A 15,705-nucleotide genomic window follows, 5' to 3' on the forward strand; every position below is an offset into this window, starting at 1 on the left:
GAAGTACCCCAAGACCCAGCAGCTTCCCAAGGGTGTCAGATACCCCCAGTCAGGCAATAGTGCACTTGTAAACTATGGGGAGCTATTCCTAACAAATGGAGATCTGGGAAGTTTGTTTAAAGATAAAAGCTAATTTGATTAAAAACAATCTAAGAAACAGAATTAGGGCCAGGCAGTGGAGGCTCATGCCTTTAATCCCAGCACTTTTGAGGCAGAGGCAGGCGGATTTCTGAGTTCAAGGCCATCTTGGTCTACAGAGTGAGTTCCAGGACAGTCAGGGCTATACAGAGAAACCCTGTCTTGATAAAACAAACAAACAAACAAAGTAGTAGTCATTTTTGGAAGCCAATTTGAGAAAAAAATGATAAAAGTCAGTGTACAAACCCAGGTAAGTATTAACAGTAGCTGTTATTAGTTAGCCTTATTTTTGATGAGTCAGAAATGGGAAAAGTCTCATTGACATACTAAATTCTCTCAGGATTCAATGCTGTTGCAAAGCAATATACTAGCTGTAAACTTTATTTATTTAAGAACCAGAAGGCTAACCTGGTAGCCTCAAAAGTAAACATTGATTATAAATACAACTCTCTGCCATGCCTACCATATTTTGATGTGTTGATTACAAGGAAACAAATATATTATTTGTCTGACTTATTGTAATGGTTTATTAGCCACTAGGAAGTCTCTGAACACCTATTTATGAGTTGCTACCTCCCTTATTCATCCACATTGTATATCTCCACGGTGAGGCAAAAGCTGTTAAGGCATAAGGTCCACCATATTCCTCCTGCCCGCAAGCAGGGACTCAAAAGCAGGTAAAGAAAAAACCACTTCACTATAACATGAAAATAGCAAGCCTTGAATTTGTACAAAAGCTTTCAAATATGCCAGTAACTGAACTTTGAGAAGACAGAGGGGGGGAGAAGGACAGGGCCCTGGTCTGTGCCACACCCAGTGTGTGTTGTGGTCTGTTTCCAGTTGCAATGTTACCATTAGAAGCAAGCAAGCAAAACCAGCGACTGTGTGAGCTCAGAAGCAGCGAGGAGTCCTCTACTCAAAGACAACCGTTACTGCCCAATAACTTACCAGAAAGATACGGATATTTACAAAGTCTCTGAGGTTCTTTAAATAATAGAAAAATAATATAAAACTAAAAACAAGAAAGGCAACGAGAAAAGCTCTGTTTAAAGGTGCTGCCTTCCCATTAGAAATGTACGTGTATAAAACGGCAGGCACTTCCCTACAATTCGTCATGCACATATGTAAATTCTCTGGCAGATATAAATCCATCTTTGTCTTCATCTTCTTTATCAAAAATATCTTCCACCAAAGCATCGTGATGGCTTTCATTCACCACTGCACCGTGCTTCTCAAACTCCTTCTGTAAATACACTTTAACCTGCAAAATAACAGCTGTAATTAATAGCTGGCTCTCATTAGTAATCCACATGGCATCACTGCCATGATATAAAGCAAGAACAAAAATAACATCATGACCCATTCCTACGGGAATTAAAACAAACTTTTGCTTTATGGCTATGTTGGAGACACCAAATATAATGCATCAAAAATTATATATATATATATTTGCATCAAATACAAGGTTTTTATTAAAACCTATTACCTGCCTTTTTGCCTGTTTTTGAGATGCTGTAGCTCACTGATTGCCACTCTGGCTGGCCCACAAGTAAGCCTCCGGGAGCTCCCTGTCTCTACCGCACCATCAATACACACACACACACACACACACACACACACACACACACGCGCGCGCGCGCTCAGTGCTGGGATTGTGGCATGCACTCCCACCCTCTACTTTTGTTTTGCAAGGTGCTAGGGATCCCAGTTCATGTCCTCAAGCTTCCATGGCAAGCACTGAATACACAAAGCCATTTGCCCTGTCTGTTTGCCTGTTTTAAGCTGGATTCACTTTTATCCTTATAATTTCACATTAAGAAGCCAACATTTAATTTAAGAATCTGTTGCTCACAGCTCATTTAAATTTTTGGGTATTCTTAGGAGAATGTGCGGGGGACTTGTCCACATGGGGTTGTTCACGCATGCGCTCGTGTACTTGTGTTTATGGAGGCCAGAGCCAACCTCAGATGTCGTTCTTTGGAGTCTTGATTTTTGAGACATGGTCTCTCACTTGGAACTTGGCGAGTGGGCCATTTTGACTGGCTAGCAGTCTCTACGGATCTGCCTGTGTCCACTTGCCAGCTCTAAGATTGCACATACACCCTTCCACACCCAACAGTTTTCCCACCTTGGATTCTAGGTCTGGAACTTGGGTCATCGTGCGTAAATGGCAAGTACTTCACTGACAGCTACCATCTCAGCTCCAATTGAAAGCAGTTTAAATTCCTGGAGTATGCACCAATATCTTCTCTAACTCTAAACGATATGTATTACTACTCTTCAAGTGTGAAAATGGTTTCTCTACTAACTCCACACAGTACATTCAGCCACAGCTATTGCTGCAACAGTGTGTGTGAAGTCTTCCAGTCACAAAAGAAACAACAATGGCAAACAAGCCCAGAGAGATCTGCTTGCTACAGGGTGCCTTCAGCAAATGTACTGATTGATCTCTAAAGAATAATGGAGGGCCCAAAGCAGGGGACACAGACATTAGACGTTATGAAAGTTCAACTTTATTTTGGTGTTTTATTTGATATGGCTTTCAAATTGTTTGTTATTCTGATTTACTTGAAAATTAAAATGTAGGATTTAAAAACTGTTTGGGTAGCATTTTAAAGTGTTGAGAGAATTAACATAACTTTTAAATGTTTAGATATGCAATATATATTGCATTTTCTGTTAGCCGTGGCTAATATTTTCACAGCATTATGCTATAACTATTGAATAAAATGCACTTTAAAGAAGTTGTTAGCATCATAAAATCTTCCAGAAGTTTGTGAGATTTAATTTTTTTAAAATATTATTTTAAAGTTTAACTTAAAGAAGAGGAAAATTCTTTTTTTAGATTCATTTTTATTTTTATGAGGATTTGATGTTTGTCTGTGTACCATATGCATGCCTGGTGTCCACAGAGTTCAAAAAAAGTCACTGGGCATCAGATCAGCTAGAACTTGAGTTACAGACAGTTGTGAATCATGTGGGTACTGGGAATTGAACCTGGGTTCTCTAGAAGAACAGCCAGTGCTCTTAATCACTAAATCACCTCTCCAGCCCCAAGAGGAACATCCTTATGAACTATTTTTTTAATGTGTCTATATTTTTTTGACACGTGATTAAAGAAAAATTTAAAAAAATTATGCTCCATGGTTCCTGGCTTACTTGAATGTTACAACTCACTTTGCTGAAACTAAGAAGTAAATGAGTACTAGGAAATCCTCTATTGCCAGGCACAGTAGTGCATGCCTTTGATACCAGCAGAAGCAAGTGGATCTCTGGGTCAGCCAGGGCTTCATAGAAAAGACCTGTCTCAAAAAACAACAAAAGGGGCTGGAGAGATGGCTCAGTGGTTAAGAGCATTGACTGTTCTTCCAGAGGTCCCGAGTTCAATTCCCAAAAACCACATGGTGGCTCACAACCACCTGTAATGGGATTTGATGCCATCTTCTAGAGTGTCTGAAGATAGTGACAGTATACTTATATACATATATAAATAAATAAATCTTTTTTAAAAAGGGGGGCTGGAGAGATGGCTCAGTGGTTAAGAGCACTGACTGCTCTTCTGGAGGTCCTAAGTTCAAATCCCAGCAACCACACGGTGGCTCACAACCATCTGTAATGCGATCAAATGTCCTCTTCTGGTGTGCCTGAAAACAACTACAGTGTACTTACATATAATAAAATAAATAAATCTAGAAAAACAAAGAACAATTTAAGCACTTAATACAATGATTAAAAACAACAAAACAAAAATTATAATACCAATCAAAAGCTAATGGTTTAAATATGTACATATTATATATAATATGTAATATACATATCATATATCAGAAAAGATTTTTAGAAAGGTTTTACCGCTTTCTTTTTCTTTTCTTTCTTCTTCAAGACAGGGTTTCTCTGTACAGAAATCCGCCTGCCTCTGTCTCCCAAGTGCTGGGATTAAAGGCGTGCACCACCACCGCCTAGCTGGCTTTAAGCTTTCATAATCAAGAGGTTTAAAACAATTATGTGCTAGAATCAAATCAGGTAAAGAAAACACTGGTTGTTTTTTTTTTTTTAAATAAATAAAGAAAGAAAGAAAGAAAGAAAGATATCATAATATGCTTGACAGAAGCAAGTTTTCTTGTACATTTGTGCTCCATCTAAGTCTGCCCACGGTTTTATTTCTAAGTGGTTCTCTACAGAGTCCCTTTTTCCTCCTCCCTCCCCTTCTACTTTCTTCCCTCCCCTCTTTTCATTCATCAGATTCTCACACTGCTCATTTGGTTCCAATTTCCAAAATCTGCTTAACCATAGAAAGCCCAGCAGACCATTGCTGTCACAGGACAGATGTAGGAAGTCAGAGCTACAGGGTACAAGGTCACACTCTGAAGGAGTCAGGAGATAGCATAGGTCTGTAGAAGCTGGCACAGTGAAGACAATATATCCATTCTCACCAGCAGAATTCACAGGCTGACACATGACTCAGCATATTGGGAAATTTAGTTTGAAAGCCATATCCACTGGAGATTACTCCATAGCTCTCTACTTTGGGATCCCCAAAACATGTGTACAGGGGCCTCAAATCTATGCTTTTCTGAACCTATCGTAGAACCCCTGAAGCAGGTCAAAGAGTGACATGGGCTTACGCTCACTGCACACTTGCATAACAGTTGTAAAAAAGTATTTGCAACTTCCGGTCTCCTCCGGGGAGAGCGTGTAAGGATTTCTGGCCTTCTGTCAATAGACCTCTCTCCAAAACTCACTGCAAATCGCCAGAGCTTTCTCCAAAGCGCTTGCCAAGGAGCACAGCTTTCTCTGATGAAACAAATAAGCAAATAAAGCATGGTCAGCAGTGGGGCCCTCAGGGTGACCACCAGTCCAAGCTGTCCCGTAGCTGTGTTCCTCGGCCCGCTTGGCTCAGCAGCACGTTCTGCTTGCCGCTGGCACTTGAAGGATGGCTGTTTTTGGATACACTGGTTTCTTCAGGTTTCTTCTCTCAGAAGAGTCAGAATTCCAGGCATTCCTCCTAAAATAAGATCCCAGTCTCCCCTTTTCTTTGAACCCAAGTCTAGGAGCAGAAAGAACTGCGTACCGGTTGTGATGAGGCCACACCAGCAGAGCCTAATCAGGACCCTGTGAACTTAAAAATCAAAGCAGGGTCTTGTGAGTGCCTCTGCTACAGCTTGCTATTGTCTTTAAAATACAATGGAGGAGTGGGGAGATGGCTCAGTGGCTAAGACCATTTGCTGCGGAAGCATGAGGACCCAATTTCAAATGCCCAGCACTGCGAAAGGCGCATGTGCCTGCAACTCCAGCTGCAATGAGAGGAAAAGCAGAGATCCACGGCTAAGGCAGCCAGACTAGCCAAAATGATTCAGTGACAATGTCAAGGCAATAAGGCAGACAGCAATGGGGGAAGACACCTGGTGTCCTGCTCTTCTGGCCTCTCACTCACGGGCGTACACTTACAGGCATACACTCACAGGTGTATATTCACGGGCATACACCCATGGGCGTACACTCACGGGCATACACTCACACGTATACACTCACGGGCATACACTCACAGGTGTACACACTGTACACTTACATGCATGCACCACATATGCAAACCACATACATAAAAACACGTAACCAAAATGCTGCTTCCAATCCCTCATGAAACTACAACCCAACCTGTATCACCCTTTACCATCCTGTTCCCATCCTGTCAGTTTGGACCAGTGATCGCAGTCCTCTCTCCCCAAACTCTGATCTGTCAATATGTGTTATTTAGGGTAAAGTGATGTAATGTAGTTGGGCAAAAGGAAGGAGGGGAGACCCAGGGGAGGGCAAGGGGGTCAGGAGAAGGAAACAAAGTTAGTGTCTGGAGGAAACAAAATAATTGTCTGGTACCCTAGAGGCAGTCTCAGGGTACCTTCTGTGAATGGCCAAAGCTACTAAATAGTATGTATGTCTTCCCTACCTTTTGAGTCAGAAAAAGTGAACTAATAATATCTTATGGAAACACTGGAAACTACATTGGAAAGTAATAAATGAGGTGGAGGGACCCAGTGAAGGATGAAGAGGACATGGGTACTGTAAACACTTCTCGTTTATGACGTGATGAGGATTGATCTCAGAGCCTTGCTCATTCTAAGAAAATGCTAGGCCACTGAGTTCCATGCCCAGTTCAAGACTTCTTCGTATATATTAACCTCAATCAGTTGATTTTTTTTTAAGTCAAGTCATGAGAATGTCATATAATTTTATTTGTTTTTTGTTTGTTTGTTTGTTTGTTTGTTTTTAGTGAGAGAGAATTACCTTTTATCTTGGATAGAAGGGGGAAGGTTAACTGTTAACACCACAGTGTATGAAACCCAGTGACATGAACTCTAAATCCCATACTCAGGAAGCTGAGGCAGGAGGATCACAAAGTCAAGGCATGCCAGGACATCACAGGGAGATCCTGTCTCAGTTAAAGCAACAAAACCAAACCACAAAGAAACAAACCTATTAGTGTTGGTCCCCAATAATTTGATTTGAGACAACATCAGTTCCTGGCTCTTAGAGTGGAGCTCACCAAGACATTAAAAAAAAAAAAAAAAAAGCATCCCGCTGGGGCCTGGCGGACTGGGGCCTGGCAGTGAGAACCACGGATGGACGGACGTGTGTCTACCTCTGCTCTCTCTCCACAATAGCCAGTGACAGCTGGGAAGGCTTGGGGCATCTTGGGAGAAGCCCTTCTTCTTCCTCCCACCTCAAAAACCAGACCTTCAGGTGGCCGAGGAAGAATTTTCCCTCTGTGTAAAATCCAGAAATGGTCTCCCACAGAGGCTGACTTGGCCAGGCAAACCGCCCATTGGAGAGTTCTCTGAAAGGCATTCAACAGCCAGTCGGCCATCTGGGGCAGAAACTGGTCTCAGGACCCACACACGAGAAAGTTCCCAGGACCCACGCGTGTCTCACGCAGCCATTACCGCCATGGAAAAAAAAAAGTGCTTTCTAAGATCCCCGGCTGAGGATGAGACACAGTCAATGCTAAGCCGAGGAGAGAGGGGAGGCGGCAGGAGACTGGGCACACCTCTCAGCCAACGCACTTCTCCCCTAAGCAGCGATTTCCTACCAAAAAAGGGCAACTTTCAAAGCACTTTGGGAAAAGCTGTAAATAATATTTTACCTGAATAAAAATTTCCTTATTACTTACTTACTCTTCAAGAACTATAGTATAGTATCATATTCTTTCCCCACCTGCAACTCTCCCAGATTCCTCCCTCCATCCAATTTCATGTTCTTTCTCTTAAAAAAAAAAAAAAAAAGAAAAAAACCCTGTCGAGACTTGATGCCCCAGAGAAGGGGTGTGCTAGAGGGATGAGGAGGGAGTGGGTAGGCAGGAAAGCATCCTCTTAGAGGCAAAGGTAGGGGCTGGGGTGGGGCTCATGGAGGAGAGACTGGGAAGGGGGGAGACAACATTTGAAATCTAAATAAATAAAATAATTAATTAAAAAATTTAGAAAGAGAAATAGTTACAGCCTAGCCAGGTAAATATATTGCTATAAATCTCATTTAACTCTTCCCCCCTCACTGGAATAGGCTCATAAAAGACAACAAAAACCGGCAGAAAATTCAAGGAGGAAACAAGATTGTCAATACAGTGTGTGTATTTGGAAATAAAATGGCATAATCAGGTATAAAGAAGAGCCGCATGGGAGTTGATACAAATCAGTCTCAAAGGAAAAGAAAAAAAGGGAAAACCCACTAAAACCCATGGGGTCCGATTTATGTTGGCCACTGCTTCTGAGCATGCATCCTGCCCTGGGAGTGGCTGACATACCCATTGTCACTCCTTTGAAGTAAAAAAAAAAACCAAAACTTATTTTTCTTCTCCTGGCAGCTAAGGTATTTCTGAAAAACGGGAGCTTAAAATAAAAGTAGAAGAAAAACAGTGGAGAGGCAGAAGCTAGGGTCACCTCGTGCTTTGAGAGTTTCCAGTCGTCATTGAGATCCATTTCTTGAAACGACTCGTGAGACCTTGGGCCATTTCGAATTTCCAGGAGGTCAATGTTGAATATCAGTGTGCTCTCTGGGGGGATTTTACCTGATATGAGGAGGTGGGGAAATTTTTATTTATAAGATCTAAAAGTGTTCATAACAAAATCAATTACAGTAGCAGACATTTAAGTACATTCAATGAAGAGGTGCTCTATAATTGTCAAAAAGTAGAACGGGGGAGGAATAACCCGCCCAATCCTGCAGAAGAAAAGCACTGAGTTTGGGTAGCAGTAAAACGCACGCACAGCTGTAGATGATAAAGGCCCTGACACTAACTTTCAAATACAACGGAGGCCCTTCAGGTTACATGTCAAGAATGACTTCTAAAGGGCTTGAGTAATTCAGATTGAATTACATTAAAAGAGATTTGTTAATTTAGAGCAGAAAGTTTTGACTTCAAGTATACAGGGCTGGCACTACAGTGTCTACCACTGGGAGGCAGTATATAATAGTGGGAGCTCTGTGAACATGGAGTGCAACTGAACTTCACATCTGCCACCTCTCGGCTTCTATCCCTTATCTGTAAAAAAACTGACAATTTTCTACCTTATGCATCCATGGAGAGGACAAAGGGAGAAAATCCATTAAAAAAAAAATATGCTCCGGGGTTATTCTTGATAAATAGAGATTGATATTTTATGGTTTTAAAAATAATAAAGGAACATTCAAAATTTTCAACAATTTAGGATACCTCCTGACATAGGACTTTATGCATTTATTTGTTGAGACATTTAATCAGAAAAGGGAACTCTAAATCAACGTCGAAAAGGAAACTAACACATCTTTAAAAGTCTGAAACAAAACAAAACAAAAAAGAACTTGTTAAAAGTCTGGGGATACAAAAAAAAAAAAAAAACCCCTAAGAGTCAAAGAAACAAACCTTTCTTGGAATTTTAGGCTTTTTTGGTTCAAACTTGCTTTCTCTATTGAATATTAAGGTCAGGGTACAGAGGTCAGGACACACGTCTTAGACAAGACTTCTCTGTGCCCCCATTTCCTCAAAGCTCTAAGAAAGGGTACTCAGCTTCTAAAAGAAAAGTACTCACAGTACGAGACAAAGCTTACCGTTGCGGATGGAGACAGGGAAGGGGCATGCACTAGACCGGTGGGAAAGCTGGTGTCTTTCCAAGGAGCCATGCAAGCATGTACTAAAATACTACAAAATTAGTGGTAAATACATAGTAGAAGAATTAGTTCCATGACACCAAAGGAAACAACTCAGCCTTATATCTCTGCATGCTACGAAGTGAACTTGAACTAACTAGGTCACGGACAACTACTTCTATTGCATACATAGAGTTAATAGTGAAAGTTCAGAGACACCGGGAAGAGAAAGGTTACATCTAGGCATTAGAGAAACCTCGTCTAGGATGCTCAGTTTTCTTCTGTGAAGAATATAGTTAAAATTGAATGTGTTTAATAGCCACGGCAGGGGAACATGGCTTAGCCAGCCAGTCCTGCTTCGGAGTACATCATAGGTACATACAGCACTTAACCTCCCTAGGAAACGGGCAAGGAATCTTGACCCATACTTTGTCAATGGCTATGCTTGGCTGAAAAAAATGCCACAAGGTCTAATTATGCCACATCAGAATGATTCTCTATCTGCTTCTGATGACTTCTTACAATTTTTTCTTCACTGTATAAGTACTACATTTTCTTTATAGAGAATTTGTAAGATAGACTCAGAAATGAATGTAATTCTCAGAATCATAGTACACTATTAATATTTTATCCATTGTGATCTACTTTCTATGTTCATATACTTCCCATGGGGAAAGCTAGACAGACACAAAATCTATTTGCTACTTTTACATTGTACATATTTCATATACAATTTTTTATTTTTTGCAAATGGCACTTTCAATAAGTGAGCTACATCTTATATGTCTAACCCTGATTATAACACACTCAAGTTAGTTCCAATTGGTTAATAACAACACAGTGGTAGAGGTTCACAATCCTGTCTCTTCAGATATGGCCATTGGCCCAGATCGGATTTCAGTGAAGAAACTCCCTCTGGGCCCAGCAGATAAGCAGCACCCAACAGTCCTTGGCACACTGCATGAACTCAGCTGAGACACCAGGTGCCAGTGCCTCGGGAAAAGCTGCCGCAAACGCTGTGTGGATCACACAGCTAGGCAGTGGTGGCACACACCTTCAATCCCAACACTCATAAGGCAGAGGCAGGCACATCTCTGAGTTAGAAGGCCAGCCTGGTTTAGAGACCAAATTCCAGGACAGCCAGGGGTACACAGAGAAACTCTGTTTTGAAAAAACAAAAATAAATAAATAAAATAAAATAAAGCTATTGAGAACTTTACAAATAGGTTTAAAAGCACGAATGCGACTCTCCCAGTGGGACCTGTGGTGTGGAAGACTTCCTGGCTGTAACTAGATGCAGCCGTCCATCAAACTACATCTGATGAACCTATCCCAAAGGTTCAAATCATCAAGACACTTTTGTTGGGTGGCTTCTCTTGCATTGCTAGGGCGAGTTGGCAGGTTTCCTCTGGGAGGGAGGAAGCATTGGGAGCTGCACCACAGTGAGGGTCACACAGGAAGGGTCACACAGCAGGGAGGGTCACACAGCAAGAAGGGTCACATAGCAGGGAGGGTCACACAGCAGGGAGGGTCACACAGCAAGGAGGGTCACACAGCAGTGAGGGTCACACAGGAAGGGTCACATAGCAGGGAGGGTCACACAGCAGGGAGGGTCACACAGCAAGGAGGGTCACACAGTAGTGAGGGTCACACAGGAAGGGTCACACAGCAGTGAGGGTCACACAGGAAGGGAGGGTCACACAGCAAGGCAAGTTCACACAGCAGGGAGGGTCACACAGCAGGAAGGGTTACCTTTTCCCTCTTTGCCATAGCCCAGGGCAGGAGGAACGATGAGCTTTCGCTTCTCTCCCACACACATTCCCTTCAAGCCTTGGTCCCAGCCTTTGAGAACCTCCAGTATGCCCAGGGTGAACCAGACGGGCTGACCGTTGTTATGTTTGTGACTGCCAGAAAGGAAACACAGCAGAATTTTAAAAGCTCATTTTGTTTTTAACCACTAGGAATTGAAGCCAGAGCCCTGTGCATGCTAGGTAAGCACTCTATACATGAGAGAGAGAGAGAGAGAGAGAGAGAGAGAGAGAGAGAGAGAGAGAGAGAGAGAGAGAGAGAGAGAGAGAGAGAGAGAGAGAGAGAGAGAGACTTAAAAACAAAGCATGCTGTGCTTCATGTGTTTCTACCCATCAGTAGTTAAGCTTATGAACTTAGAAATTAAAGAAAACAGCAGTTCTTGGATTAAAAACACACACACCCAAGTCTTCTTCATAGCAATTCAATTTCCTGGCCACTTTTCTTGCTGCAAAATTCATAAATTGAGCCAGCTTGAGAAGGGCAGAGAAAATAGTAAAAAAAAATTAATTTGAACATATACTTTAAAGTAAGTATTATCATAAATTTGTCTTTAATTCCAATGACAATCCTGTCATCGATAGCTATTCTTGGAAAATTGTCCCCAGGATTTGGTCCTCTGTCCTTCAAACCACAAGGAGTTCAAATCTACAGTAGCTGCATATAACCTACTATATACATTAGACCATCTTTAGATTGCATAGACTATAATGTAATGCATATGAATAGTTGTTATACTGGGTAGTGACAATACAAACTCTCTACATGTTCAATAACTATATATTGTTTTCAAGTATTCTGGATCTATAGTTGTTTTGAATTGAGAGACATAGAACCTGCAGACAGGGGGTCAACTATTCCAGTATTAGCCCTTGTAGGGAGAAAATGACATGAAGTGTACTAGTATCTGACTTCAGATATACCTAACCTCTAAGTTCGAGTTATTAATGATAAAGTCATACTTTCCCAGGAAGGCAACAGACCAAAGAAAAACTCAGGGGATGTCTTGAGTTTGAGAAAGAAGATTAAAAAGCTAGAAGTATTGCTAACACCTGAAGGTCCATCTGCACCCAGACATAGAGACAAGGCTATCTCATTCCCTGTCTACATGCCTTCTTGAAGTACAGTTTACTGCTGGTTCTGATGCATGGGAAGGGCTGTTTTCACCCTAAATCTCCACTTACGCTCAGACCCTCTCCAAAGATCTACTGTGGGGCCACTCAGAAAATCCTGGAGTGCAGCTCCTCAAGTTCCGGAGAGGAAAGGCATGGCCTAGGTGTCCGGGCATCCCGAGAGACTGGGATAGTTTAACCACTGGAGACCTGAGGGTGCCTAGGCAGTTAAGTCCTTTCAACAGGAAAGTGTCCTATTTCAGGATAATTCTTAGGTTGAATGAAACATCTTTGGGCTAAGTTTATGAGTACCATTGTTAACAAAATCTGGGTAAATAGTATTTTTGTTTTGTTTTTCCAGACAGGTTTTCTCTGTGTAGTCCTAGCTGTCCTAGATCTGCCTGCCTCTGCCTCCCAAGTGCTGGGATTAAAGGGTTGCACCACCACTGCCCAGTCACTCCTTCTTTTACTACACAGGCCCTCATAGGAGGCAAAAAGAACAGAGAAGAAGCATCATTCCTACTAACTACATTTGGCTGCATTTCTTATTACAGCTAAACTAGTTATCACACAGATGATGACTCTGGCAACACAGAACACTCCTTGCAGACTTCTTTAATGAAGTCTCTTCATTTTCATTATATCCCATTAGACATGCCTAAGATTTTACATGAAGGCTGCATGCAACAGTCCCTTCACCAAGTACCACAACATAAGCAGTAAACTGCTACAAAGTGTCCGCACACGTTTTTTGGCCCTTAGCTGGAAAAGAACTTAGACTAGATATGAAAGGGGTCAGACCAAAAGCAAGAATGTAACTGAGATGCTGAAGTGCAATGTCTCAGTGTTGGTTACTATCTACTGTGCACTGAGGACAAAGCTCTGAGAAACTGTTCCTGAAACCTTTCACCAGAGCAAACAGTGTTTGGAGGACTGTCATTCACCACCCTTCAGCCTCACAGAGACCATGTCTCACAGCAGTTTATTCAAACCAACGGAAGGATCTCAATGGAGCAGAAGCTTCAGACTTAGCTCATGTCATTCCCACATCTGCAAAATCTTTTCCCCCTCCTGTTCAGTCATGATAATTTCCACCCGTGACATTCAAGGCTGTTGTGTTCCCAACTCCTTCTTTACCCTCCCTGATCAGCACAATGGACCACAGGCTGCCATCCTTTCTCAGTGGACGTTCTGTACTCTCCATAGACTGAGCCCTTTCCTGTGTTTTCCCTCTCTGCACATAGCAAGCTGCAGGAGGACCAGAACTTGTTGTTAGTAACCTTTGCATCTCCAGGCTGAGGTGTGGCTTCACTGGCCGAATGAATGAATTGATGCAGATGACTAGAAGGTGAACTTTCTGACTGGCCCTAAGGAGATGCTGGTTAAATACTTTCTGAATGGAAATCATCACACTTGGTAACATTATCTGTCAAATATCTTTGTTTGTAGAAAAGAAATGCTAGTGTAAAACACCTGGAGATCCTTCTACTTTTTACTTCTATGACCACACCTTTGCCATGGATGAAGCCTGACTTTCTAGAAGGGATGCCTTTCTGTCATTCTGTGCTTTGACCAAAATGCCACCTGCCAGGAAGTTAAACAGGTCACTTGAAACAGTATTTGTGTATCTTTTAGAAGCAGGCAAACAGATGATTGTGCATTTTGCTGTTGAAGGTAAATGACACATTTTAACATTTTTTTATGCACAATTAAAAAGGGAATCAGATATTTTACCTATGGAATGGAGTTCAAGACAGAAAATTCTGTTAAGCCTTTTCTGTTTGCTGCTTACTTATAACCTAAGTATTTCTGTAAAACCTCAAATACTCTAAATATAATTTTATATAGAATAAAATGATAATGAAATTAATTTGTCAAGACTACATGTATCCAGGAAGTTCTTTCAAGGTCTTGACCTATAGAACTGGTTTGACAATTTTTCTTTCTCCAAAGGGAAACAGGTATTTCAGTTTTTTGTTTCAGCTTGTAGAGGTAAAGGAACTGTTAGCTTCACAGGCTGGTGTGAATGGGTGGGCCCTTTATCATTCTGCCTGCAAGGCGTAATTACTTACGTGGAATGAAACAGGGAGCCATCCTTTTCTAAATAGCCTTCGTAGTGGACCAACATCAGATCCCCTCCCTTGGTCTTGCGATGGCAGATGAATGGCTTCTGGAGAACTTCGATTTTCACTTCTGGCTCAGGAATCAGAGCTCCACTCAAAACCGTGACCCACAGTGCCAAGATAGCGTTCCACAAGAAAAACCTCATGTTACCAAAGCAGAAGAAAGGCCCCCGGCTTCATAGAGTTAAAAATGTGCCCAAAGCGGAGACAGCTTAAGCCAAGCAAGTTCAGGACTCCCCCAACAGACACACTCCCAGGAAGACGTGGCACTTTTACTACCAATTTTCACAGAGCGAACTCACAATAAAGAGTTAAAGCCCCATCCCAACATGATTGGTTCTGATAAGGCAGCTTCTAGGAGAAAGGCGTCCTTCCACTGGCTGGCGGTGCTGTCCCTCAGACGCCTCTCAGCCAATGGCGCGGGGAAAAAAAATGTAGTGGCTCTGTGTGCTGTTGGGCCCTGGGCTGAATGTGCACCTTCGGAACAGTCCTAGGTTAGGAAATTCTCCCACCTCGGGAAGGCAGCTGGATGCAAGCTAACATCCTCGGGGGTGGGAGATGGTGGGGAGGGTTGTTTCAGTGAAGTATTCCAGCTGCGGAGTCTGGAGCCAGGTGACACTCGGGTTTTTGGAAAGACCAGACACTGAGAAGCAGCCTTCTTCAAGATGCCACAAATAAAGGCTCAGAACTATGGTTACTAATTTAGAACAGAAACTCTAAGGACCTACTAGGATGCTTTAAGGTTCACAAAACACACTCAGGCGCAAGATTTAAAGCATCATGACTAACAGCAACTTGGGGAGGAAAGGATTTTAACCTATTACACTTCTATATCATAGTTCATTATCCAGGGAAGACAGGGCAGGAACTCAAAACCGCAACCAGGAAGCAAGAACTGGTGGAGAGAGAGAGAGAGAGAGAGAGAGAGAGAGAGAGAGAGAGAGGCCATAGAGGGATGCTGCTTACTGGGTTGCTCAGCCTGCTTTTTTATAGCACCTAGGATCACCTGCCATGGATAGCACCACTCTCAGTGAACTGGACCCTTCCACATCAATCAGTAGTTAAGAAAAAGCAGTAGAGACTTGCCTACAGGTAAATCTTATGATTCAGAGCTCCTCGTTCCAAATTACTCTAGCCTGTGTCAAGTTGCAAAAAGCTAGCCTGGAGGGAAGCTAGTTTAAAAAAAAAAATTGGGCTAAAAGTTAGTGTCCTGCTTAAGTTCACTTGGCCGAAAAGAATTGGCGCTCCACCTTAAGACTTGACTTGATTTTATTCTACAAACATCACTGTCAATGAGTGACTGCTAATAATAAATCACTTATGTGACCTTGGTGGTGAGTGAATAATGGGTAAGGACGTCATCCGAGAGACAGAGAGAGAGAGAGAGAGAGAGAGAGAGAGAGAGAGAGAGA

The 15,705-nt window shown here is 42.2% G+C and overlaps 1 protein-coding gene across 1 annotated transcript; it reads right to left on the reverse strand.

Moving 5' to 3' along the window:
* Positions 1–281: 281 nt before the first annotated feature.
* Positions 282–14,572, reverse strand: Fkbp14 (FKBP prolyl isomerase 14). Its single transcript, XM_021191152.2, has 4 exons — positions 14,243–14,572; positions 11,005–11,156; positions 8,067–8,194; positions 282–1,399 (listed from the first exon to the last, which is right to left on the reverse strand). Exons 1-4 carry the CDS (start codon positions 14,437–14,439, stop codon positions 1,241–1,243), a joined length of 636 nt encoding a protein of 211 aa, XP_021046811.1. The 5' UTR covers positions 14,440–14,572; the 3' UTR covers positions 282–1,240.
* Positions 14,573–15,705: the final 1,133 nt, after the last annotated feature.

This window comes from Mus pahari, chromosome 2 (assembly GCF_900095145.1).
Source record: "Mus pahari chromosome 2, PAHARI_EIJ_v1.1, whole genome shotgun sequence".
NCBI classification, from domain to species: Eukaryota; Metazoa; Chordata; class Mammalia; order Rodentia; family Muridae; genus Mus; species Mus pahari.